Source organism: Anabrus simplex, chromosome 1 (assembly GCF_040414725.1).
Source record: "Anabrus simplex isolate iqAnaSimp1 chromosome 1, ASM4041472v1, whole genome shotgun sequence".
NCBI classification, from domain to species: domain Eukaryota; kingdom Metazoa; phylum Arthropoda; class Insecta; order Orthoptera; family Tettigoniidae; genus Anabrus; species Anabrus simplex.
The window spans coordinates 1,236,305,053-1,236,332,975 of NC_090265.1; the positions used below are offsets into that span (position 1 = coordinate 1,236,305,053).

The following is a 27,923-nucleotide window of genomic DNA, read 5'->3' on the forward strand; positions in this document are numbered from 1 at the left end:
CCAATGATCAGTCATCACAGTTGAGAAGAGCACCTCTGGCAATGTGCTAGCGGTACTAGTGGACATGTAGAGCATGAGTTTCCGTTCTATTCTTGGGTTGCATTATCAGCAGATGCAGGACATGTGTTAGGTAAACAACAGCTAGGTTAACCACATGGATTATTTTGAGTGATACCCGTAATGGATAAATTTATAAACAAAGAAGAACGGGAAGAGATCGATGAAGTTGAAGAGAAAGACACAAAGAAGAAAAGGAGGTTGCAGCAGTATCGTTCCATCTCGGAAAATGATTTCCCAGAATTACAGCACGTTGGTAAAGTAAATACCTACATATTTCACACTGACGCTGTTATATTATTACCAGGATTTGTAAATACAACCCTGGTCACTTCTCTTAATCATGGCTATGGTGCCTAAATTTAATGCTATTTGTCAAGGAAAAGGAAGTGTTCCTTATTTGTTATCTGGAATAGAGCGAGTGTTCCTAATTTGCCATCTGGAAATCTGGCAATCGTAGTTTCAGAAGTACTGTAATAATAACTTGTAAAATTGTTCTTCATTGAGCGAACGATTTGACTCCGCCGTTATTGCTTACAAAACACAACCTGAGAATTATTTATAGATTCAGCAGTATAGATACAAAAATGATGTTCAGTTTGTATTGATGGATAACATCAACTCCGCATAATTCAAAAGCAGAAAGACAAGAAAGAGAGATGCCACCATATGTTGTATTGTAGAAGTAGGATTGTACATGTACCGTACGAGCATAGTAACTGATATATAAATCTTCTAAGTGTACCAGTATATTCATAGGCTGCAAGATGTATGTGGTCGTGAATGTACTGGTATGTGCGTAATAATTAAAAGGTTACCTGCTGCCTCTGCCAAGCTTTTAGAACACAAGTTTAGACAGTTTGTTATATTTCTAATTGATGGCATGCAAATGGAGGAGAAACTTTCTACAGGGCGTGGAAAAACTTTGTTTCGTAAATTAACATGGCAGAGCATTGTTCAGGCTCCATGAATGTTTGTTTTGAGGAGTAGTAAACATGTTCCTGCACTTCGTTTTCCCGCTTGTTCCTACAATGCCATTACGGTGTCTTGATGTTTTGGGTGATAGTGCAATAGAAACCCTGATAAACTTGAATTCATTATCTGACGTGGATGACATGATGATGATGATGATGATGATGATGATGATGATGATGAATTATTTCTACTTCTCTCTAATTCAGGTGTCCCAAATATGATATTAACACACTCTGTTTACCCAAATGCTTCGAACTTTATCACATGAAGTCAAAATTTTCTTAATTTTACTGTAGAAAAAGTTACCTTTATAATCACATTTTGTCTTTTAGATAGCATATTAATAATATAACAATTTTAAATGTAAATGTGAAAAAAATATCAATGCACGATTTGAAATAAATGGAAAAAATAAAAAGCTTCAAAATGTGATAAATAAGGTATTAGCCCCCTTTCGTGTTTCAGTGCTGAAAATAAGAGAATCAGATGAGTTCAGAGGTAGTTCAGGATACAAAAGAATAATTTATCTACTTTAAAAAATCAAAGTTATAAATCCTCAAAATATGGCTAAAATGCTCAGTATACAGCAGTTAACATCTATATATATAAAATAAGAGTTTTGTCTGTACATTGCTCAGAATTTGAAAAGAATGGTATTTCTGTATCGATCATGTCCACAGTAACAAGAAAATGCACTTTTTACTTTTCTGTAATTTCTGTCTGTCTGTCTGTCTGTCTGTACACGCATCACTAGAAAACGGCTAAAGAGAATTTAATGAAACCGAGCTCGATAGCTGCAGTCGCTTAAGTGCGGCCAGTATCCAGTATTCGGGAGAAAATAGGTTCGAATCCCACTATCGGCAGCCCTGAAGATGGTTTTCCGTGGTTTCCCATTTTCACACCAGGCAAATGCTGGGGCTGTACCTTAATTAAGGCCACGGCCACTTCCTTCCCACTCCTAGCCCTTTCCAGTCCTATCGTCGCCATAAGACCTATCTGTGTCGGTGCAACGTAAAGAAAAAAAAATTAGTATGCTAAGTCAGGGAATAAGTCGCTACAATCTAGGCTATAAATAATTTTATTCACGCTGAGTGAAATGGTAGTTTAGGGGAAGGCCTAAAATTTAATTTTCAAATATTTATGTTATTAGTGGTCCTATCTTGATAAAAACTGGTATAAAAAGTCGCAGAATGAGCCACTACAATATAGGCTATAAATCATTTAATTAACACTGAGTGAAATGGCAGTTTAGTGGGAGGCCTAAAATTCAATTCTCAAAAATTTATATTATTAGCGGTCATATCGATAAATACTACATAACCAAAGTTATATAAAATTAAATTTCCAACCATTTATGTCTTATACATTTTTACCATACTGGCTATGATAACACATATGTTCATGAATTTGTATTTTTGTTGCTAAGTCCATATAAACGCCAAGTCACAAGAAAATAGGTAAACAGAATTTAATGAAAATCGGTATATAGAGTCGGGAAATAAGAAACTAGAGTCTAAACTATAAACAATTGTATTCACCCTGGATGAAAGTGTAGTTTTAGGGGAAGGCATCTAAAATGTAATTTTTAAATACCTATGTCATTGGCCCTATCGAAAAGTACTAAATAAAAGTTATAGAGAATATAATTTCCGGTCATTTATGTTTTATTCAGTTTTAATGTACCGAATATGATAAGGGTGGTATTTCAGAGTCAGAAGAAAACTACATGTGAAGGACTTCAATATCGAAAGCGCATAACATTGATCAACAATAACATGACATTGACAATTATTTTTGTGATGTTCTTTTGCCTCTTATGCTGCCTCTCAACTCTGATAGATGGGATTACTGCTGCGTACCGAGTATAATAGCCTGACTGAATGTTGGCGGGAAATAGCCAGGGAATTAGAAAACTTTATTCTTTAGCATGCCATTTCTCTGGTTCATACATTTTCTGATACAGCTGGTATGTAACACACAGTGGTACATCATAGTATTCTAGCTATTCGATCCCTACTCTGACGCGCTGTTTTGATTGAGCAGTGGCCATACTTAAGGCAGAGGCTCACTTAGTAGTAGTAGTAGTAGTAGTAGTAGTAGTGGTGGTGGTGGTGGTGGTGGTAGTAGTAGTAGTAGTAGTACGGCATGGTCTAGAATAACAGAGCCTTTTCTAAAGAAAACATTCTTCCTCTTCATTTTTATTAAATTCTACATTCATTTTATTCCAAATTAGCAGTGAAGAGGCGGTTTCTCCTCTGGCTTGGAGGAAAAATTTGGCTCCAAGCCAGATAGATTTTTCCGCCGCCAGTGTAGTAAATTGATACTTTCTGACTCATCGGTACTCCTAGGAAACAGATTAGTAAAAGGGCATAGTTTTTGCCCTGGGAGTCGCCACTATTCGACCTTCTCACCACCGAAAAGGGACGAAGAGTGTTCACGGCCCACAGCAGTCTGCGCCTTGGTCATTCCAGCTCTGGAACTTTGGACTGTTAGATCGGCAGCGCAGTCCTGTTTGTTAAAAGTGAGAAAATGTGTGGTTTTCCATTTGATCTAGTATTTCATATGAAAGCATTGCTTTTTATCGCGCCATTCCTACTGACGTCATTGTAATGTATGTTCATTCCAGTTCGGAAAACCACTAAGACAGTCTTTCTGAGGATGTAAAAAGGCAGGTGGAGAGTGAGTGTCTACCATTATAATGAAAGTTCCCCAACCTGACTGTGACTGATGGTATGCAAGCAGGTCTACCATTACAGTGAAAATTCCCTAACTCAGTCTTCATATGAAAAAAGATGTTTGGTGACTTCCCCGTCGCGTTTCTATGGTATCGCTAAGAGCTATGCAATTTCATATAATCTTCCTCACAACGTGTACACTACCTAGCCTAGAATTCTGTATACAATGTAGAATTCCATAGCGAAGCACAGGTACATCAGCTAGTGTTACATATATGCCAGTGTTCAGTGTGTTAAAGGAGTGTTAGAGGGTGATTACTTTTGGATGCTTAAGTCCCAGACACACTAGTGTTCCCTCCTGTGGGGTCACATTAAAGACCTAGTGTATGAAACCCCAGTTAAGAGTGAGGAAGACCTAGTCACATGGATTGTCAAGGCTGCACATCGTGTCCAAGAAGTGCCAGGAATTTTCCAAAGAACGCTCAAATCAATGTCGCGTTGGTGTGAATTGTGTCACCAAGTTCGAGGGAGACATTTCGAACATCTGCTCAGAGGTACTGTGCATTTTTTTTTTTTCATTGTCTTCAGCTAAAATGTAAACAAAAAGCAAATGGTGTGGCACATTTATGTTAGAGAGCCTGGGAGGTTGGCAGACAATCTCAAATATTTAAGCGTGTGTAGTGCTGAAACTAATTAGTGCAGACCTGTGGTTCCTGTGTTCACAATACTTGTATTTGTACCATCTGACACTCCTTTAATTTATAAAGGAAAGTTTTTGCACATCCTATATGATCAGTCAGTGCAGCTTTGTATAGTTTTTTTTTTTTTTTTGCTTAGTTTCAATAATTATATTATATTTTAATATATTCTAAAATCAACCTATGAACCAAGGTATATTTTTAGATCTTGTTCACAAGCTGTGAACCAAGTTTGTTGTAATCTCATTAAAATTTATTTTATTTTCTACTTTACTATTATAAAAATTAACTAAAGTTGCATGTTTTGACTTTTGAAAAAAACCCATTTTTTCCAAACTGATTTTCTGCACTTTTCTTTATGTATCTAATGATAATTATGCATAAAATTTGTACTTCCAATTTTCAGGAAAGAGACAAATATCTTCAAGGTGTAAGAGTTTCAACTGTTGATGATTTTCAAGGCGAAGAGAACAAGATCATACTGCTGTCTCTGGTTCGTAGCAGTGAAGGTGGACAAATTGGTTTTCTTAAGACTGAGAACCGCATATGTGTTGCCCTTTCGAGAGCCAAGGAGGGATTCTACATGATAGGGAACATGAAGAATCTGACTAAACAGAGTGGTATATGGAAGGAGATTCATGAGACACTGATTCAGCAAAATGCTGTAGGTCCTAGTCTGTTAGTGCAGTGCCAACATCATCCAGAACAAATGAACAATATTTTCTCTGCTGATGACTTCCGTAATAAAGTGCCAGAAGGAGGGTGCAGCTTGTTTTGTAGTAAGCAGCTTGAGTGCAGTCACAAGTGTCCCTACAATTGTCATATTGTGGATATGGAACACAAAGACAGGTACACTAAATTAATTCATTAACATTCATATGTGGCACTTAAAAAGTAAGTTGATTCTTTAAGGTACTCAGATATTTGAGGTCAACGGCCCTGTATACTTAATGTTTTAATGTATAACTTATGAGATAATTGTTACTTTCATGTCTGTCCATGATCCGGAGATAAATAATATATGGTTGAAATAGTAAAATGATGGAAAACTATTTCTAGTTTGGCTGGCTGTTGGGTTTGAACTCGAATGGCTCTTCAATCTTGGTCACCAACCTGGTCGGTAATTTAATCCACTGTAATAACACGGTTGGTTTAAAAATAAATGTAAACTGAAGTAAGAAAGCCAGAGAAGATGAATGTACCCAGCGACAGATGTTGATGGAAGGAGCAACAATGATGGAAAAGTACAAATATTAGAACACAGAAGGACAAGTAGAAACTCCACAACTTCACACACTATCTTCTTCCTCCGTTCTGATCAACCCCAGTTCTGACGTATCTAATATATCTTAGATTGTTTTTGATTCATTTCTGCATCTGGGGGAGGGACATTAATGGGAGATCCTTGATCTTAATAAAAAATTAGGCTGGAAACTTTCATGGCTACAGTATTACTGTAAGGGTTATACATGGAGGACAGTGATTCTTCTACACTGGCAATGAAAGTGTGTTCTTGGGCTGAGTGGCTCAGGCAGTTAAGGCGCTGGCCTTCTGACCTCAACTTGGTAGGTTTGATCCTTACTCAGTCTGGTGATATTTGAAGGTGCCCAAATACATCAGCCTTGTTTTGGTAGATTTACTTGTCCAGTGAGCCATCTGGTGATGAATGAACGCACCACTTCCACTTCCATTATAATGTCTAAATTCAAACCTCATTGCTTGAGAAAGCTTTCTCGTGAACAGTCGAGATTTTCTTCTGATGATGCAGAGCAAAGTTCTCAAGGAATTTCACCTTATTTTCTTGACATGGCATAAGCCCAAAAACCTATATCAAGTAGGGCCTTGAAAGCATCAGTGGAAAGAAAATTAAGTCTGATAAAATTATAAATGAGGAACATGCTTTTTTGTTTTTAGCTAATATACCTTCTTCTCTTAATAATGGGTTTAAGTGGTCTATACAGTGTACTCCAAAATCTATGGTGTTGTGAATAAATAAATCTTCCAATTTTTAACAGGTACAAATGTAGAGAAGTCTGCGATAAGGTAATGTGTCCTGAGAATCACAAATGCAGGAAGGAATGCTGGGAAAAATGTAATGGAAAGTGTGTCGAGCCAGTAGTTCGACTGCTGCCCTGTGGACATGAATGGACATTACCGTGCTACATTGACTGGAAGAATCATGACTGTAAGACGAAAGTTTTGAGAGAGTTACCTTGTCAGCATATTGTACAGCTCCAATGCCACATTGATTGGAAAACTTATCAGTGTACGGTATGTACAGATACGGTAAAATTATTTTTAAATGAAGTAAAAGGAATGATCATCATTTAAAAGTAATGCAAATACTGTTAACATCAATCTTTGTCAACATTTAGTTTCTTGACCAGTTGGTCCATGATGCAATAATCTTTCAGTACATATTAAACACAATGAACCATCTCCATGTTCATTAAAGGAATATTTGATTTCTGACAAGAGAGTAGTGTTTCAAAAATGTTGTGAATTCGGGCTGTGAAGACTTGGGAGTAAGGAGACAAACGGCTTGACTAAGCAGTATGTACCAAGCTGTCAGTGGAGAGATGGCTTGGAATGGCATTAGTAGACAAAAAACGATTAAGTGGAGTTTTTAAAAGTAGGAAAGATCATAAAATGAAAATAAAGTTTTAATTCAGGAGGACAAACCTAGGCAAATGTTTGTTTATTGAAAGAGGAATTAGTGATTGGAACAATTTACCAAGGTAGATCTTTGATACATTTCCAACTTGTTTGAAATCGTGTAAGAAAAGGCTAGGTAAATAACTGATAGTGAATTTACCACCTGGGTGACAGTCCTAGATGCAAATTGATAGATGTTGCATATAGAGATACTATATCTCATGCCGTCAGTGTCTTGTTCCAAGAATGTGTTTCATACGTTCAGTCACAATTAAAGAACTTTTAATATACAGTAGAAGTCCGCTATAGCGAGTGCGACATATAACAAGAACTCCGTTATAGCAACGACCTTTTTCTGTCCCTTCAAAATTCCTATATTAAACTGTGTATCGTTCTTCGGTTACAGCGAGAACCCTATCACTGGCGCATCCGTTATTACGAGCGATTAAGCGCGCGTGATTTTTTCCGTTACCAATATTTATACACCCCAGCGATGATATTGCATGTGATAGATTGCCTTCGACATCGTTTCCTCGCTATGTGCACTAGCGATTTATCTCGTCTACATTCGAAGGCGATGTCGGAGTCGATTAGTAATACCTGCCGACAGCTGTTCCGTAAAGAAAATTTGAAATGAAAGAGAATATATTTTCGTAATAAATGCGTAAATAACGTGTCTGATAACGGTTGTTAACTCGTTAAAAATTAAGGCTGACTAAACTACCGCTTAATTTTGAGGCTAAATACTGCAATTAAGAAAGAATGGGATAAACCTCGAGATATGGCAGAGTGCTTAATTGATTTCAGAGGTTAGTTTATATTTTGTCGCGTCTGGTTAAATTACGGAAAGGCTATTATGAAAATTTATAGCGAGAAAGTTATAGTTTCTCTACTGGCGCTTGAAGTGCGTTTTCATCATACGTATAGTACGGTTAAGATAGGATACATGACGCTGTTTGAATAAGAAAACTGAAACGTTCGCAACAAAATGCGATCGATCATCTTAGGTACGGTATAGTTTTCTCACTTTGTGCATTTGCGATCTCTCTCGTTGACATTCAAAGGCGATGTTGGAGTTGATTAGTAACACCCATCGACTGCTGTTCTCTAAAGAAAATTCGAAATGAAAGAGGATAACACGTTTTCGTAATAAATGCGTAAATAACGTGGCCGATAGCAGTTGTTAACTCATTAAAAATAAAGATTGAAGTAAACGATATCTTCATTTTAATGTAATATATGGAAATTAAGTAAGAATGTGATACACCTCAAGATATGGCAGAGTACATCACTGATTTCAGAGGATATTTCATTACTTCTCGCGTCTAGTTATGGCTATTTACATGTAAATTTTTCGCGTAGAGGTTATTTCTATACATGCGTTTCAAATATGTTTTCATGATAGGCTACATATACGGTTAGGTTAGGTGACGCTGTTTGAAGAAGAAAGCTGAGGTGTTTGCCCCAGAAATCTCTGGAGTGATACCGTATTTTTCCGAATCCAAGATCTTTTTTCTCAGAATCTCATGCAAAAACTCAAGGGTTGTTGCATTCGTGGCCTAACAGTAAGTTAATTGATACCACTGGCAACTACCGCGGTAACCACGCTGCTTCTTTTCACACGTGCACAGAACTCGTTGATAATAAACAATCGCCTCTTTACTACACATCGCTAGCCGCGACAACCGGTTGTGCAGTGCCTGTGTGTTTCTCAAATCTGCAGAATGGCATCAAACCATGCGACCCTTCGAATTCTTAGAAAAGCCATAGCTACTCAGTGGCAGAGTCATAACGCGTCTATTCTTCTTGACGCTTGAAGGTTTATAGACTGCAGGAATATTTTCGTGATGGATAGTCGTATTGTAAAGATACGTGGAAAAGGTATTGCCGGCAAATTTTCAACGGATTCTAGTCGATATTATGATGCCAGTTTTAAGTTGATGTTCATTAAACACTTGAAAATGTAAAATAATTGTGCAGCCGCAAGAACACACGGCATAGGTCTAACTAAAGCCACTATTTGGCGTTAGCGTGAAGACAAAGAGCTAAAAAAATGCGTACTGTACAAAAAATGCATTCAATGGTCTGCAACAAGGACGCTTTGAAGAAGTTGAAGATGAAATTGTGAGGTCTGTGCACGAAAAACGCAAAGGCGGAAAGGCCATACCGTGGCACAAAAAACTCGTTCGTTGACTTTCAACGTTCGTGATTAGGCCTATACATCGCTAGCCGCTGAATTTGGCCAAACCCGAAAAGCGAGACGTGCGTGTTGCGGTAGCCGGTTATATCTGACACTGCGTAAAAGTATCAGTTTTATAGACAGCAAGAATAATTTCCTGATGGATCGTTGTATTGTAGAGACGCATGGAATAGGTATTGCCGGAAAATTTTCAATGAGTTCTTTTCGGTATTATGATGACAATGTTAAGTTAATGGTCCTTAAACCCGCGAAAATAAAGAATAATTGTGCGGCCACAAAAAGAATGAAATACGGCGTGACGAAAGTCAATGTCCGGCGTCTAAAAATAGTCTAAAAATGCGTAGGCCTAATGTACAAGGCATTCATATGATTTTACAAACTTCTTTTTGAGCCTGATTTAAATTTTTTGAAGGGAAAAGTGGGGTTCATCTTGGATTTGGAGAAATACGGTACTATATTTTTTTCAGAATGAAATTAAACATACACTATCACGTAGTATCGGATTACGAAAAATAACAAACAAGTAAGCCATAGTGTGGATATCATCTGTGGAAACACAAGTTTTGAACAAAATGATTGCCGTTTCATACCGATTTTAATGTGCATGGGGGGTTTTCCGACTTTTATACAAACATCGGATATAACGATAATCCGTTATAGCGAGTAAATTTTTCGCTGTTACGAATTCTCGCTATAATGGACTTCTACTGTATTCTGCTAAAAAAAAAAAAAATGAAATTTGGCCTCTTTCCAAAATCCCTCAGCTTGGTAACATTTCCCCTTCACAAATTCCTAGGAACAGAAGACGATAAAATTAATCCGAGATTTAAAAAATAGATTCTGTGTTCTTATTAGCATTAATAATAAATTAAAACAAACATAAATCATAATACAATTTAGACATGAAAACATTAAAAAGAAAGATGATGATGCTTGTTGTTTAAAGGGGCGTGACAGCTAGGTCATCAGCCCCTAATGATATGAGGTGCAACAAAATGGAATGATAATTAAAACTTCAAAATGCATCCGCTAACTAGGATCTGAAATGAATGAATGGATGATGATGATGAAAAATTACCATTAATCCAAAACAATTGGTGGATCTGATTCGCAATACCTTATTTTCTGGGATGATGCTTGTTGTCCAAAGGGATCCAAACTCAAGGTCACTGGTCCCTCATGATAGTATTAATAACTGGTAAAGCAGAACCATAATGTTTCTCCTGTATCAGTACTACACTGGTGTCCAAAGGTTAAGCATAAGTTACGAGTAAGCAGGGCAACAGGAATTAGACAGCAAATCGCCAGCCATACGCACCTACCAACCTTACGTGTTCGATCTGTATAGTAAAGGAATGTTCCCTTCTTTGACTAGCGGCGTAACCGCAAGGTAAACACAGCCAGTGCCTGCGCCCTATATTCCCTCAGTCGTGTTTGCCCTGTTATAGTGTGTATAGTGTAACCTCGTGGTGAACTTGACAGCATAATGGCACAACGACGCCATTTGTACCCCGTTTTGCAGGGTAGAATACTCGGCCGCCTGGAAGCAGGCCAGACACAGGTCGAAGTTGCCGTATCCTCGAATGTACCACAAAGTGTCATTCCCAGGCTTTGGAGATGATTTAGACACACAGGAGATGTTAGCCGTAGGCCAGTACCAGGTTGACCAAGGGTACCTACTCCATAGCAGGACCGGTATCTAGCCTTAACCGCCCGACTAAATCGGAGTGCACCTGCAAGACAATTGTCGGTGGAGCTTGCAGCCGTCTCACGGGTTGCCGTTTCCCGGCAAACTGTGTACTGAAGGCTCAGAACAGCAGGGCTGTTTGCCCGACGTCCAGCGGTGTGCGTCCCGCTCGCTCCAGCACAGAGATGGGCCCATTTACTGTAGAGCTGTCAACATCGAAACTGGACCATGAATGAAAGGAGGCATGTGATCTTCACAGATGAATCCCGCTTCAGTTTTCAGAATGATTCCTGTCGCACATTAATCTGGAGAGAACTGGGTAGCCGATACAACCACAGGAACATCATGGAACGGGACCAGTATGGTGGTGGTGGTGGTGGTGGTGGTGGTGGTGGTGGTGGTGGTGGTGGTGGTGGTGGTGATGGTGTCATGGTGTGGAGCGGCTTCATGCTGAATGACCGTATGGACCTGCACATCTTCATGGGTGTTCCGAGGAACACTGTTAATGCTCGGAGATACAGGTATGATGTACTGAGACCACATGTTCAACTCTTCAGAGGTGCGGTTGGTCCAGACCTCCTCTTATGGACGATAATGCCCGACTGCACTGGTGGATGAATTTCTGGCTGGGGAAGACATTCATCACATGGAATGGCCAGCGAGGTCTGCAGATCTGAATCCTGTAGAACATGCCTCAGATGCACTGGGGAGGCAAATTGCATCCTGCCAGCCTCCACCAAGGACCCTCCAAGATCTTCGAATTGCCCTTTCGGAGGAATGGGATCGACTGCCACAAGAGCTCTTGGACCATCCGACAGAGAGCGTCCCACGCCGCTGTGAAGCATGTGTGGCCTTTAGGGGTAACCATACATCGTATTAACAGCATATTTTGTTGTGGAAGACATTGCCAAGTTTTGTTAGTTGTTGTCAAAGGTGTACCTTAGTCTTCAGAAAACCTTTGACACTGGTTTTTTTTTTTGACACTAGTGTAGTTACAGGTAATGAAGAATTGTGGTGTTCCTCGCATGGCGGTATAATCGCAGGTAATGTTGACCCAGGGTATGTCACATGTAACGGCACTATGTTGTATGTATGCCATCTTACTCATAACCTAACGCTCGTAAAACCTTAAATTATTATGTTTACCGAGCTCGATAGCTGCAGTCGCTTAAGTGCGGCCAGTATCCAGCATTCGGGAGATAGTAGGTTCGAACCCCACTGTTGGCAGCCCTGAAAATGGTTTTCCGTGGTTTCCCATTTTCACACCAGGCAAATGCTGGGGCTGTACCTTAAGGCCACGGCCGCTTCCTTCCCACTCCTGGCCGTTCCCTGTCCCATCGTCGCCATGGGACCTGTCTATGTCGGTGTGACGTAAAGCAACTAGCAAAAAAAAAAAAAAAAAGAAAAAAAAAAAAAGAAAAAAAAAAAATACAAGTCCCAATGCACTGTTCAAGATTCTGAGTTCACTATCTGCAGAAATATTTCAATCACTTTGAGATATTTAAAGTATCACACTTCTCGATTCTATGACTAAGTTCACAAGACTATTGAAATGTTTCAAAGTTCTTCTCACCATAATTTCATAGAGTTGACTGTAGACATCGATTCTGTAATATCACATCGCAGCACCAACTTCCATCAGCCAACCATCCTAGTTCGACTGTGGGACAAGACTGAGTCTTGTCGAATTTTCGCTTCTATTTTATACCTAAGTCGCGTATATTGAAGCTATTTCATTCTTCCCTGTAACTTCCTTAATCTGAGGTGGATTTTATTAAAACTTGGTGGTATTGGAGATATTAAAATGATGTGTGCGGTGATTTTATTCTTATGTTCGTATCTTAATCCATATAAGAGTTATTCATGATAGAAGGTTTGGAAGGTTCTGTTGATCACGCAGTCAAACCTGCCAACTTTCCCGGTTTAGGCGGGAGACTCCTGATTTGATACAGATGTTGATTCCCGATTTTCGACAGTTTTTCCCGCCTCTTGATTATTATATTATTTCTCCTGATTTTAGCTTATTTTTTTGGTGAACTTCAAACATGTTTTCAAATCCTGCCATTTCAGCTTTTTTACGCCAGTGGCCGGAAGTCCTTCCTTCATTGGCTGCTTTCAAACAAAATATCAACGTTTATTAATGCAAGAAATGTGCATGAATGCGCGATGTTTAATGAAACCTCTATATCGCAACGCGTATATCGATTGTCAATCTCTCGTTCTCGCATGTTATGTTCGTGTTCGTTCACAGCAAGACCAACTACGATATCTACAATACAATGTAATTGTAGTTGGTCTTGCTCACAGTTCACATCAGTTTACTTGATTCTGGAGACTAGTTGCTAGACGTGGAGTCTTTTTTAGTTATTTAATGACAGTATTTCAATTACGACTAGTGACTTTTCTAGAGATTTTAGGAGCCATTTGGAGACAATTCTGACTAATTTTAATTTATCTCAGTATAAATAAAATAAGAGTTTTGTCTGTACATTGCTCAGAATGTAAAAAGAATGCTATTTCTGTACCAGTCATGACCACAGTAACAAGGAAAATGCATGTTTTAATTTTCCGTAATTTCTGTATGTATGTATGTATGTATGTATGCTCATCACGAGAAAACGACTGAAGAGAAATTAATGAAAATCGGTATATGAAGTCGGGGAATAAGTCACTACAATCTAGGCCATAAATAATTTTATTTGCGCAGAGTGAAATGGTAGTTTACGGGAAGGCTTAAAATTTACTTCTCAAAAATTTGTTATTATTGGCCCTATCAATATACACTACATAACTAAAGTTATTTATTATTAAATTTCCTATAATTTATGTCTTATAGATTTTTACCATACCATCTATAACAGAGATATTCGTGAATTTGTATTTTTAACCAAGCTCGATAGCTGCAGCCGCTTAAACGGCCAGTATCCAGTATTCGGGAGATAGTGGGTTTGAACCCCACTGTCGGCAGCCCTGAAGAAGATTTTCCGTGGTTTCCCATTTTCACGCGAGGCAAATGCTTGGCTGTACCTTAATTAAGGCCATGGCCGCTTCCTTCCCACTCCTAGACTTTTCCTGTCACTTCGTCTGTGTCGGTGCAATGTAATGATTTTTGATTTTTGTTGCGAAGTTCATATCAGCGCCGAGGTAAGAGAAAATGGGTGAACAGAATTTAATGACCATCGGTATGTAAAGTCGGGAAATAAGAAACTACAATCTACGCTGTAAATAATTTTATCCATTCTGTTCAAAATGGTAGTTTAGGGGAAGGTGCGAAAAATTTAATTTTTAATTACCTATCTTATTGGTCATACCGAAAAGTTATAGAGAATAAAATTTCTGATTATTTATATCTTATTCTGTTTCACTGTACTGACTATAATAATATTGGTGATGGTGATTAAATTGTGAAGAATGAGAAAAAAGTCATGAATAATAACGCAAGAGGGAGTCATGAAAGAAAGGATGACTCGCTTTATATTAGATGCTCTAATATTATAAAGTTGGAAGAAATCTATATGTGAAGGCCTGCAATAATGAAAGCTCATAAAATTAACATTACATTGACCAATGTTTGTTGTGATGTATTTCGTGTATTCTGCTGTGTAGGTGCATATCGAGTATAACAGCCTGAATATTGGCAGGAAGTAGCTGGGGAGTTAAGATATCTCTCTTCTTTAGTATGCCATTCTTCTGGTTCATAAATTTTCTGATACTACTGGTACGTAACACACTGGATCTCATAGTATTCCAGCTATTCGATCCTCACTCTGAGGCAGTGATTGGAATGAGCAGTGTGTACATTTCTGAGAATTCCGTTGTGAAGCATGGGTACATCAGCTAGTTATTTCATACAAATAACATTGCGCTTTGCATAATTGCACGGGTGCTTGATGCAATATATTAATCTATGCATTTGTTAAGTAATGGCATGAGTGATTCACACATGTGGAGCATGAATTCATACTATTTTCGAAAGGCTTATCTTCTCATTCACATACTTCCCGTGAGGGAATAGAGACGTGTAATTTTTAGCCTTGTAGCCTCATATAGCAACAGTCGATCTTTGAGACAATAAGTCTTGTAAATAATCATAGTACTCTGTTTCACAAGACATGTAGAATAAGCAGTTTTGACCAATTGTATCTCCTGATTTTGCCTGATTTTTCCTGATTTTCATATCAAAATCTCCTGATTTTTGGTTTTGTAAAGTTGGCAGATATGCGCAGTTAGTCATGGCGAGTTGGAGCTGGCTCGTAAATCACTCGCAACATGTTTGCTGTAGCTGGCAGCTCTGGTGTGCGGCGTGTATTTTAAGTTTGAAATACTTCATCACTGTAGCTGGACCAGCGTTTCTGGTACAATATGTATTGTACATTTGTATAACTTCAAATACATATTGTGAATATGTCTAGCCTCAAAATCTATGTAGTTGAAAACTGTAGAAAACTCTGTAATATTTGTATATAGGGTATGATCCACTATCATTGTGATACATATGGAGGTTTGTGGAATTTTACTGTAATGATTTATTATCCAGATACATGTAGAAACATTAGAACCGAACATTCGAGTTTGACCTACTCCAATCAAGAGGATGGTCAATCGATTGTTCCTTGTGTTCGGATGTGTTCCATTTACAGTGTTGCAAGAATATTTCCAGAAGTCTATATTTGTAGACTGCTTCTTGAATGGTCATATTGAGCTGAGAGGCCGAGAGGCCAGTTACAGGGAGTGAGTGTGTAGAGTTTGGGTTAGAGCAAGTGTTAGTTAGCTGAGGATTTGGTTGATATCTGAACTTGTCAGAATCAACTTGTTTGAGAGGGTAGTCAGTCTTGCCTTGTGTTGGGGAAGTGAATAATCAGTGAGAATTTGGTTGATATCTCTTCTTTTCAGAATCAGTTGTGTGATGGTAAAGTGAATGATCAGTCTGAGGACTTGTTGATATCTGTACTTGACAGAATCAACAATAAATTGCTTCAGTGTGTTTCCGTTAATAGTGTAGTGTATAATTGTGTGTAACTGTGTATTGTTCAGGAATAGATGTAGAGGCAATAAAGTGGTTTTATGCAAGGAAGTGAACGTATCTCGTGTGATATTTATTTACACCAAAATAAAATAGCATTGAGAATGATAACTACTCCCAGGCAATACAGACCCTTGGTGATCCTCACATAAGGGTACTGCTCACAAGCAACACAGACCCATAAAGATCCTCGCATAAGGGTATTGCTCACAAGCAACGTAGACCCATGGTTTTCCTCACATAGAGGTACTAATCACGAGCGCCGGCTTGATCCATGTTGTTCATCATATAGTGTTCCTAATCACAGGCCACATATACTCGTGGTGTTGCCTGCATAGTGGTACTCATCACAGGATATGTCTAGCCATGGTGTATAGTCACATTGATTATTCACTTTACCATCACAAGGCAAGACTGACCACCCTCTCACTCAAGCTGATTCCGACAAGTTCAGATATAAACCAAATTCTCAGCTCACTGTAACACTTGCTCTAACCCATACTCTCACTCCCTGTTAGTGATACTAATCATAGTCAATGGACCCACGGTGTATCGTACATTATGGCATCACCCACAGGCAACACAGACCCATGGAGTTCTTCATATAATGGTACTATTACCATAGTAATCCTCCCCTGATGGTACTAATCACAGACCCAGCTGAAGGCAGTAGCGGTACGTGTTCCTCAGATAGTAGTGATTTAGCTCTAAGAGGAAGTACAGCCAGGCACATGTAGTAGTACTAATCATAAGTAAAGTCGACTCATGGTGTTCATTGCGTAATGGTACTAATCACAGATTGTCTCATGGTTCCAAAAGTATCATCCCTTTGTTGCCCCTTATATTCACCTCTTATGACAGGCAGGGGATACCGTGGGTGTATTCTTCATCTGCGTTCCCCACCCACAGTGGGTTTAAAAAGAAAAGAACAATATACTACCATTTAAATATATTAACATACGAGATATTAGTATTAGGAACTTGTCCTTACTTTGCATACTCATCACAATTTTTCCATCACAACTTTCAGGAAAGTTCACTCTGATTTGGAGTTCTCTCTTCACAAAGTCCATACACATCTGGATTCTTCATTAAGCTGGAGATTCTTTCAGCAAGTTGGTTACTGGTAGGAACTGAAAAATATGAATGATATAAGCCCCAGGGGTTGGGAATGGGAGACAACAATCGTGGTTTGGTGCTTGAAGAAATCTGGTGTTCTGATTTAGTTTTGTCAAGTCCAGGGTATGCAGACCAGAAGTCACAAAACTCATTGTATATCTGATTCTTATCTAGGCAAGGTTTAGTTTGTCTGCAACCTTTGACAGAGACTCCCTCTGCAAGTAAAGATCTCCCTGGTCGTCTTTAAGCAAAAGGCAGGCAAGGATGTGAAACACATTGTTTTCAGAAAAGTTACAGTTTTTGTACAAGTAATTGATGCACAATAAGATGAAATATTCTGCCTCTTTTTCAAAACTTGAGTTTTTCAAGAATTTCATGAACTTTTATTCCAAAGATTTGTTTTATTCTGCTCTCTAGCTCTCTAAAGGTTCTGTCCTCTTGAACACAATCATTTGAGTTGTCTTCTAGTTTCCTAACAACTGTTTTGAGATAGAGACAAGTTGTGCTGCAGAAACTGTAGGTAGTATTCACGAATTAAACAGGTAGTTTCAGCATCCTCCTTTACATTTGGGGCTGCAAATTGCCAGATTAACTTTCAACAGTCTTCTTCACCCTTTAACAAAAACCATGACTCAATGGCAGGCCAGCAGTGTTCAAATCTCTCAACTGCAGGAAGGAGAGAGAGTGGTTATGTGGAAACACGCTACATGATTTCCTCAAAATGTATCTCTACAAATTCAGCAAATTTTTTCAGTGATGCAACTTTTGATAACAAAAAATCAAAGTCGCTGTAAATCTTTAGGATCGAAACTTGAATGTCATAGGGAAAAGTTTGAAGCCCACGTTTGATGGCACTGTTTATAACATGGCCATTACAGTTTGCTTTATGGATGGATGGATGGATGGATGGATGGATGGATGGATGGATGGATGGATGGATGGATTTACCTTGTGAAGTACAGTGGAACCTTGATTCTCTGTTTTTGGGGGACCACAGAAAAAAAAGGTACAATGTGGAAAAGCTGAAAATCCAGGAGCGAATTAAAACCATGAGCAATCTGGCTAAACATCACAATAATTAACCTGTTTAATTATAATCTTACAAAAACTCCTAAAACAAAACAATCTACAGCCCTAATGGACTTTGGCCTGCCAAGAAACTGCTGCTCAGCCTGAAGGTTTACACATTACGAGGCGATGCATGGTCAGTGTGATGAATCCTCTCGGCTGTTATTCCTGGCACTCTAGACCGGGAACGCCTTCTCACCCTTAGATAGCTTCTAAATTAACGATAGTCACGTAGGCTGAGTGGTCCTAGAACCAACCCTCATCTTCTTTTTCTTCTTCTTCCGTAGCGTTTAGTCCCTCATTGTTGCAGGGTCCGCTTTTAAACATGCTATCCTCCACTTCCTGCTGTCAAGGGCATCAGCTTCAGCGATGCCTACAAGACTTTTTTTGATGTCTTCCTTAATGCAGTCGAACTGTCACTTCTTGGGATGACCTCAGATTCAAGAACCTCCAGGATCAAATTGGAGGACTGTATGTATCATTGAGTCTGCAGGGCTTCTGACGACATGACCATACATCTAACAAGGGGGCATTCCCTACTCGTCACCACCGATTTCGCTCAAATTTATAAAACATGCAGGGCTTGGCTAGAAATGAAAGTACCCGAAGTGGGAACTCCAGATGGCCAAGCGTATAGAAAATAACAATAAAAATGTTGACGTGGCTCTCGCACCGTATAAGCCACTTACGTTAGTGCACATGCGGAGCAGTAGTTGGCCTAGCGGTAAGAGCTCGGACTGGTAATTCGATGGTCGTGGGTTCGACTCCCCGTGTGGAGACTGTTTTTTTCTGTCAAATTTTATATTATTCATTTTCCAATTACGCAAAGAGGTAAATAATTAATTTTATTTATTTATATGCAAAAGGCATAGAAAAGGTTTAAAAAAATTGGGATTTCAATGGCATTGTCTACCTGCGCCAAGAATGTATTGTTTGTGTACAGCTGCCAGGAGCAGCCTTCACTTGTCAGGTGAAAACGAATCTTACAGCGAAACGACTATTGACGTTATGGCCTATTCCCCTAGGAGGGGAGATAGCCAATAAAGGAGAAAAAAAAAGAATTTCTGTTTGAACACGCTGGAAAGTTCGCAACTCCAAATTTTCTACAATTGTGTGCTGATTTTTAAAAAATGACGTCCTATCTGCCTTTTGCATAAGTAAAATAAATGAAAATAAATGAATAATATAGAAATTGAGAAAAATATTCTCCACACAGTGAGTCTTACTGCTACGCCAACAACTGCTCGGCGTGCGCACTAACGTAAGTGGCTTATACGGTGCGTGAGCTGCGTCAACATTTTTATTTTTATTTTATATACGCTTGGTCATCTGGAGTTCCCACTTTGGGTACTTTCATTTCTAGCCTAGCCCTGCATGTTCTATAAATTTGAGCGAAATCGGTGGTGATGAGTAGGGAATGTCCCCTTGTAAGTCATGTTTCTTGCATCTTCTCTGGGATAGGTGCCACTTCCAATCACCTTCGGACATCTTCATTTCTGACATGTTCCAGTCTTGTAAGACCCAGTGACACACTGGGCCGAAACGCTGGCAACCAGGAGTGAGTTAGCTGGAAAATTTATAATGTCCAATAATGGACATTATTAATTTTATAATTTTATTATAAATTTACTCATTCGGGAAAAATATTTCAGGTTCCCTATGGGAATCAACATCTATATCCTCGGATGGTATGTTGTCTGGTTCTGGTGCTTTGTTATTTTTTCATGTTCAGCACAGCCCGTAAGACTTCTTAAATGGTAATAGCTGGGATAGGTCCATAAACTGGGCATTCGCATACTATTGGTAGATGAGGAAATTTCTCATTGCTCAAACCCTTGAAATAATCCCTCCACATGTGAAGGATGGCGGTCTGGTTGTGTATGGTTTGATGATTGTTGTCTTTGATTTGCATGACATGACCAATGTCTTTGGTCGCTCTGATCAGTATTTATGTCAAACGTACTTAGCTTTGATATCAGTTGCTCTCTCTGCTGTGTTAGTTTCCACCATTTTATCTTCTTTGAACCAGTCAGATGGACCTTTGTTGAATGTAGCTGCCCCATAATTATCACATCAAGAACAAGCAGGCGCTATGTTATCAGACGGAATTACCTTGGCATTTGTTACTATCTTGAGGTCATGCCTATGTATCAGCCAATAGTCAATCTGAGTGGATCATTCTCCTCCGGTATAGGTTATGGAGTGGGTAGGTCTTTTTTTAGAGTATGTATTGGCTATAATTAGGTCATTGGCTTCAGCGCAGTTTAGAATCCTATATCCATCATCATTTCTACTTCTGTAGCCATAGCCACCGTGATGCTAGGTATACCCATCCTTGGCTTCTCCCACGTGTCCAATACGTATAAAAATAATTTTAATGCATATTTAGGAGTTTCATTCTCCGGAATTTAAATATGTAAACATGTTCAAAAATTGAAAAAAAATGAAAAAGGAAATTTGTCTTGTTGCACTGATATATGCAGAATTTCTGTCTCAAGATGTGCAAATAAGATAAGGATACAATAATTATAATAGTAGTAGTAATGCTTAATAATAATAATAATAATAATAATAATATTATGAATGGATATTAAAAAAAATCATTCTGAAACTACACAGTCGGTATCCAGTTAAGGATTTATGTTGCTGATCTATCTTGTATCCTGTAGCAGACCTGCCAACCATTATGTATTTTGTGTAATTCGTACAGATTTCATAATAGTATTATGGCGAAGGGCATATTTATTTCGAAAAATCAATATTTTTTTACTTTCTGCATTAACAATTAGAAATGTTTAATCCTAAATGAAGCACGGGGTGAAAGTGTGTTATCACGATGCACATGCGTGTTCTCTTCACATAGCACCATATTCATTCAGTCAGTGATCATGCATGGTTCTTGTCTTGGCTTTCTTATTCCAATTATTTTATGGTTAAGGACTGTTTAAGTGATGCAGAAATGAAGCGGGCGTATGATTCCAACAACAGGACTGGAAATAAAAATACTGTGCTCCAAAAGTATTGCGATAAATATACAGAAGAATGGCAGGGTCTAATAAACTTAAAAATTAGTGTTAACCACGTGTTCTGTAGCATGTGGTGGTGTGATGTTTCTGTGACCCATGGGGATAGAGTTGATTGTAGAAGGCATATTGAATCTGTGAAACACAAAGCACGTAGGAAAAAATAAGACTAATAAACCAATAACAAATATCTTTGTTGGTAGTGGGGAAAATAGTGTTTCTTGCAGAATTCCTATTTACATCGTTCCTTGTAGAACGTAACACTGGCCTGCAAATTTAAACTTTCTGATTATTGCATAATCTTAAGTGATTTTTCATATTTCAGGCATGCTGAATCTGAATCTAAAGTCAGTTTTTCTCCATCATGTAGGGTTTCTTTGTAAAATCAAAATATGTACAGAATTGATTTAGGAATGCTTTTTTCTTATATTTACTCATATGAACACTCCTGTATTACACTGTTTTATATACAGTGAAACTCTGTTAAGAAGTTTTTCAAGGGACTGCAAAAAAAACCCACTTCTTAAGCAGGAAACTTCTTAAAAAGGGGTAATGCCCAAAAACTTATTCTGTACTTTGAAATACACATGAAACACATAGCCAACAGATTTCCTTGTTTGTGAACAATACCTAAATAGGCCGATAAATAAGAGCTGCTAACAGAAAGTCACAATATAAACATTTGATTATCATGACAATATTTTTAGAGATAAAGTAAAATAATTGAACATATCGTATTATAAATATATTTGATAAGAGAAGGGAACATATTATATAAAACCTTGCACAAGAGATAAGAAGAAATACTAAGAACACCAAAACGGTAAACGGGAACTGTACATAATGTAAATTCTGTACTGCATTAGACATTAAATACATTTTCAAACACAAAAGTCTAGTCTCCTACTGGGAAAAGAAATTGTCCTGGGTTGACGGTTTCAGGTTTTTACAGCATTCTTGAAGTATAAAGTTCTCCATCTCCCACATTGCCTTTATGTGTTCTGAGGCACACTGGCTGAACGTTCCATAAACCGCCTCAGTAAGGCAGATGTGTGCCTCACTGCACGATGGTCTTGGGGGATTCTCTTCCTCAACCTCTTCTTCTCATCTCCTGCCTGAATTTCCTTGCAGATCTGATCGATGGCCTGCTCCTCGCAAGTGAATACCATTACATAAAATCAGCTTCATGGTCCGTATCGCACTTCAGTAGATTGAATTGAGTGATTACCATATCATCAATGGCAGTGAAGTCGTTGAAACTTCTGGTAATCTCCATCTTCTCCTGTATAGTTTTCCAGCACCCAGGCTGTTCATCACCAACTTCCATAACAATGCTGTTGGTACCACCACTGAAGGCTGCTTTCTTGAAGCAATTTGCTGTTATTACAGGCTCCACTGAATCCCATGATGAGGCAATGAAATGCATTATGTCCAAAAGAGATGGTTTGTAGATAGGTTTGCCTGCTTCCATGCGTAGCAGCATACGGCGCACAACTGATTTTCGGTACCTCTGCTTCAATACCTTATTGATTCTTTGATCCATGGGCTGTAGTACCGATGTAGTATTCAGTGGAAAAAATTCTACCTTGATGTTCCTTAAATGGGGCCATTCCTTGGGATGAGTATGGGCAGTGGTCCGTAAACACCACAATCTTCCTGTTCTGGCTCCTCATTTTCACATCTAATGCCTGCATATACTCTTCAAACAGGAAACTTGTCATCCAAGCTGACTTCTTGCTGGTGTACTTGCACAGTAAATTCCTGACATTTTTTAAACAACGTTGCTTCCTAGACTTCCCTATCATCAGTTGAGCTAGTTCTTCAGTTCCTTCCATATTAGCACCAACCAATACCGTAACTCGCACTTTACTTAATTTTACCCCATGGCAAGATTCTCCCTTCAAAACTAGAGACATATCCGGAATAAGCTGGTAAAAAAGTGCAAATTCATAGAGTTTAAAAACGTTGCAAGGTTTGTTTATTTTAGCAGGCAGAACCATTTCCTTCCATGCTTCCCTTTCCTCCACACTTACACTCTCTGCTTCACCACAAATTGATTTGTAAATGATGCGGCTCAATTTTTAAAGCGGTCTAGCCACCTGTTCAATGCGTTATAAGGTACCCTTAATTTGCATGCAATTTTTCGGCTTTCTCCTTCACAATAGTCCCACTGAAAGGTATGTTTAAACTTTGCTGCTGTTTAAACCATATTAGCAGAGCTTGTTCTATTTCATCGTACTTTTCAGATTTAACTTCCTTGCAATTTGCTGAAGTATTCCCAGCAGAAGCAAAGATCTCTTCTTTCTTCACTATAATGCCATTCAAAGTAGACGGCGGCATCCCCAGCTCCTTTGCCAAAGCAACACGGGAAAGTGTAGATGACTCCACTTTCCTTATAATTTCCACTTTGTCTTTTATTGTTAGTGCCTTTCGCTTGATATCTTTCCTCTGAGTTCCGCTCATTTTCACTTAAAACGTTTGTACGTTGATATTACAAGTACAACTAACTTCACCGACTCCTATTCATACAAATTACGACGCTACACTATGCTTGGCAATCCGTAGTTTAGGCTTACAAGCCGCAAAGACAAAACGTGTACTACAGTTTGTTAGCATGTGGTTTCTATCTTCCTCACACCCCCGACACCTGCTTCAAGGATAACGGCAGCAAATGGGAAATCTGGCAACTTATTCTTAGAGATTCTTAGAACCTAGGCCTAAATCGCCCCTGCATTCCTACTGGTTGTCACGGCAACGGACGTAGTTTCTGGCTGTTTCGCAAGTACCGCATGGCCAAGCCAGTATTGAGTTTATTTTCCCGCTTCAATCCTCTTCATGCTATAGGTAATGAAGAAAAGAAACACAGGTTCGAAGTTGCAGAAATGAGTGCACGGAAAAGTATCTGGGGTATTACGTGGGAGTGATAAGGGCGCAGTAGCAACACTAGCACATCTAAACGTAAACAGTTTCTTTCCCCGCGAGAATTTTATTTCATGTCTCCTCATCCTTGTGCTACGTTCTAATAATGCGATGTAATAATTACGAGTGACATGATAATACAATGTTTAGCTCGTATAAAGTTAAAATTAAAAATAACTTGCAATTTTATGCCAACACATGGTATTGCAATGCCTCTGTGTGCCTCCCACCAACACCCAGTTGGCTATCAACATTCGTTCAACTTCGTAGGCGATTGGGATCTTTTGGCCGGCTGTTTGGTGGCATGTGTATCAGCTGGCTGCTGACAAGTCTCCGTTTTCTGCATAGAGTCAGAAAGTTGTTTTTGTTCACCTCACTAATAATGGACACGGAAAATCACCTCGCTAATAATGGACACGGAAAATCTTATCAGTTTAGTTCAAAAACGTAACTTCCTCTACGACAAGACCCATAAGTATCATTGCAACAACAACATAAGAGAGAATGCCTGGAAGGAAATAACCAGGGAAATGAAAAATCAAACAGGTTAGAATATTAAATTTTGTGGTAGATCAACAGTAATGTTGTGGACAAATACACTTTACAGGTTTTAATTAATGTTTAGGCCACCTCGAATAACGACTTCACCCTGTCGCAGCCCGGAAATTACTGCATTTAAGTTTTATCAAACCATCCATTGCGTGCTTTATGTTTCCCATGTAGAATCCTGTTCGATTCTATTCTGCTAGATGGAATGGTGGAGTGGAAATTTCGACTGATGGGTTTGATTCAATTCCACAAGGTGAGAGAGAGCATCTGGTGTCCATGTTGTCATAGCATGACGTCGTATGGCCTTGGCAAGCCCCCACAGGTTCTGTGACACCAGAGACACACTGCAAGCATGCAAATGGTCTAACACAGGGTGCAACTTGTGCGGATACTGGAGGGTTCTAACCATGGGCTGCTTTGAGGGGACGTTTTCTATCTCAAGGGGATCTAAAATCTGAACTGTTTAACTGGGAAATATATTTACAACAGAACACTTTAAACGGGAAAAAACACATATATCTTAATGCAGCTGATCAAGGGACCAAGAATATCACACTTCTTAGGCGGGAAAACTTCTTATGCGGGACCTTCTTAACCGAGTTTCACTGTATATGTAATCAGGCTTGAGGAAAAACACTAATTTAAAGCATCTGTAAACACCACATTGTACTTATTTTTTTATATTGGTAACATATTCTAGAGTGACAATCTACAGTTTTAAATTTGATATGTTGACTTATTTTAAAAACTTCTTTGCACTGATTTTTGCGTATGATTTGTAGTTGGATTTTCTCTCTTCAGTAACCAGCAGTAATCTGCCAGCATATTCTTGCTCCATTTCTCTTAGATTCTATCTCATTGCTCTTTGCTCGGCATTCCTAGGATTGATGTTTCTTGGAGTAAAATTGCAAATTTAAAGAATGAAAGTGGTCAAGTGAAATATAACACACTGGGTAAGGTTATGCATGTTGTTTTATCAGTGTCGCATAGTAATGCGCAAACAGAAAGAATCTTTAGCATTGTAAGAAAAAATCAAACTGTAGTTAGGTACTCATTAAGTACAAATACATTGTATGTTTCAAAAAAAGATTCACTGAGAAACAGTTAGCCAGAATAACTAAACAGGTATTTAAATACGTATATTTGTTTTAGGTTAAGTATACTTTAAAAGTGAAAATTTGCAGCATCCATGTTAATGCTTCCCTTTATTACGATTACCCTGATTACTGATTTCCCATTCCAAAGATTGGCAGGTTTACTGTTGTAACAAAAAAGAATTTTTTTCTGGAATTTTCTTAATTAGCCTACATATGGCTTTTCGTTTTGCGAACACAATCAGTTTCCCTACTTGGCTCGGATTCAGTGGCCTTAAATGTTGTTGCCTGGCTGTTGGCATAACAAATTCCCTCTTTCTGCTGTGCAGTACTCTCAAATGTTGTCGAACAGATATTTCCTCCTTGCTGCAGTCATGGCTTTTACTTCCAACTTCTTATCTGTCTCACAAATCTTCACAATTACAGTTGATCTGCCTCACAAATCTTCACAATTACAGTTGGACCACCCAATTTTTGTTGACATTAAATGACTCCAGGCAGATTCTTTTTCACAGTAATAATAATTTCGTGTGACTATTTATAGCAGAGTGTAACTCTTGTAAGGCAGACCTTCCGATGAGAGTGGGCGGCATCTGCCATGTGTAGGTAACTGCATGGTATTGTGGTTGAGGATAGTGTTGTGTGTGGTGTGTGAGTTGCAGGGATGTAGGGGACAGCACAAACACCCAGCCCCCGGGTCATTGGAATTAACCAAAGAGGGTTAAAATCCCCGACCCAGCCAGGAATCGAACCCGGGACCCTCTGAACCAAAGGCTATTACGCTGATCATTCAGCCAATGAGTTGGACTTTTTCATAGTAAAATGGCTGAAAGATGTGATCTAAGGAACTTTTTTCCAACCATATTGCCAGTCATACATATTTACTGTATTAACAGCTTGCCGGTTTCTTCTCCCATGATAACAGCGTTACGTTTTGACTCAGGAGTACTGTCTTCAATGACTGTGAAAATATCTGTCAGAGTAGAAGTGTGTCACATGGTACTTCTTTTTCATGAGAGCAAAAGTTCAGTCACAATTTTCATGAGAGCAGAAGTTCAGTCACAATTTTCATGAGAGCAAAAGTTCAGTCACAATTTTTTTTTGTAAGACCCACTGACAGAAAAGAAATTATTTCCTCATGTAAACCTGACAAAACTCTCCACGTGATGTTATTTTTGTTTTGTGTGACGCACTTGTCAGCATGAAGAAACAAATCGCAGCACTATGACTGGGCTCCTGAGCAGGCAGTACAGCCCAGTACACATCTATAATTGTAACCATACATTATCTTGATGCACAAGCTGGTTATTTCATATTTTGGTGCAAGAAGACAATGCAGTATCTTCATTTAAAGAAACCATACCTTAAGTTGCCAATGTTAAATTCGCATTGTGACTTTTCCATATGCTCACCTCACAATTTTTTAGGTTAACTGAAACTAGTATGAATCCTCAATCATTTATAATGTATGTAACGTGTAAAAATAAAAGATTTAAGAGAATATTATGATTTTATGAACCACAATTTACTTTGCTTGGTAGAAGTTTGATGAATACAGAATATGTTATTGTAAACAGTGCTAACTTGAACCAGTGAACGTCAATAGAATTGACAATTTTGGTTCATTTTCACATGTTTTTATCCCCTTATCCATTCATTAAACTGAAACCATTCTAACCTAGCTAAAGTGTTTTAAAGAGTTTTTCTAAGTAAGGCCAGGTTAAGGAAACTGACCTTATCGATTGATAATATCAACTGATATTGATATTACTCTTATAACTTATAATTAATTGGAATGAGTTATTTGTTTGTTACTGTTTTAGGAGGATGTTCAGAAAAAAGCTTCCTGTGGCCATATTATTACTGTGAGATGTTGCACTGATATGAAAAATGTGACTTGCCCTTCAAAATGCTTGAAAATTTTGCCATGTGGCCATAAATGTAATGAACAGTGCCATACATCTGAGGTAAGTTGGCAAATGTTATACTGTTTTTTATTTTTATTTTTATTTTTTATCTTTTATTCTACTGGCTCTCATATTTAAGATCAGAATTTTACCTTTGTTGTTGGATGTAAGGAAAACTTGTGCAGGATTTGAATGGGCAGATGAGGTAAGTTGGCAAATATTATACTGTTTATTATTTTTATTTATTCTACTGTGTCTTGTATTTAAGATCAGA

At 38.5% G+C, this 27,923-nt stretch overlaps 1 protein-coding gene across 1 annotated transcript in view; it reads left to right on the top strand.

The window, feature by feature from the left end:
* LOC136858228 (NFX1-type zinc finger-containing protein 1) overlaps nt 1-27,923 on the top strand; it is a 161,445-nt gene that overhangs the window by 36,748 nt on the left and 96,774 nt on the right. The window contains exons 5-7 of the mRNA XM_067137614.2: nt 4,812-5,254; nt 6,421-6,676; nt 27,566-27,709. Coding sequence (XP_066993715.2) covers nt 4,812-5,254; nt 6,421-6,676; nt 27,566-27,709 — 843 coding nt within the window. The remainder of the gene's footprint in view (nt 1-4,811; nt 5,255-6,420; nt 6,677-27,565; nt 27,710-27,923) is intronic.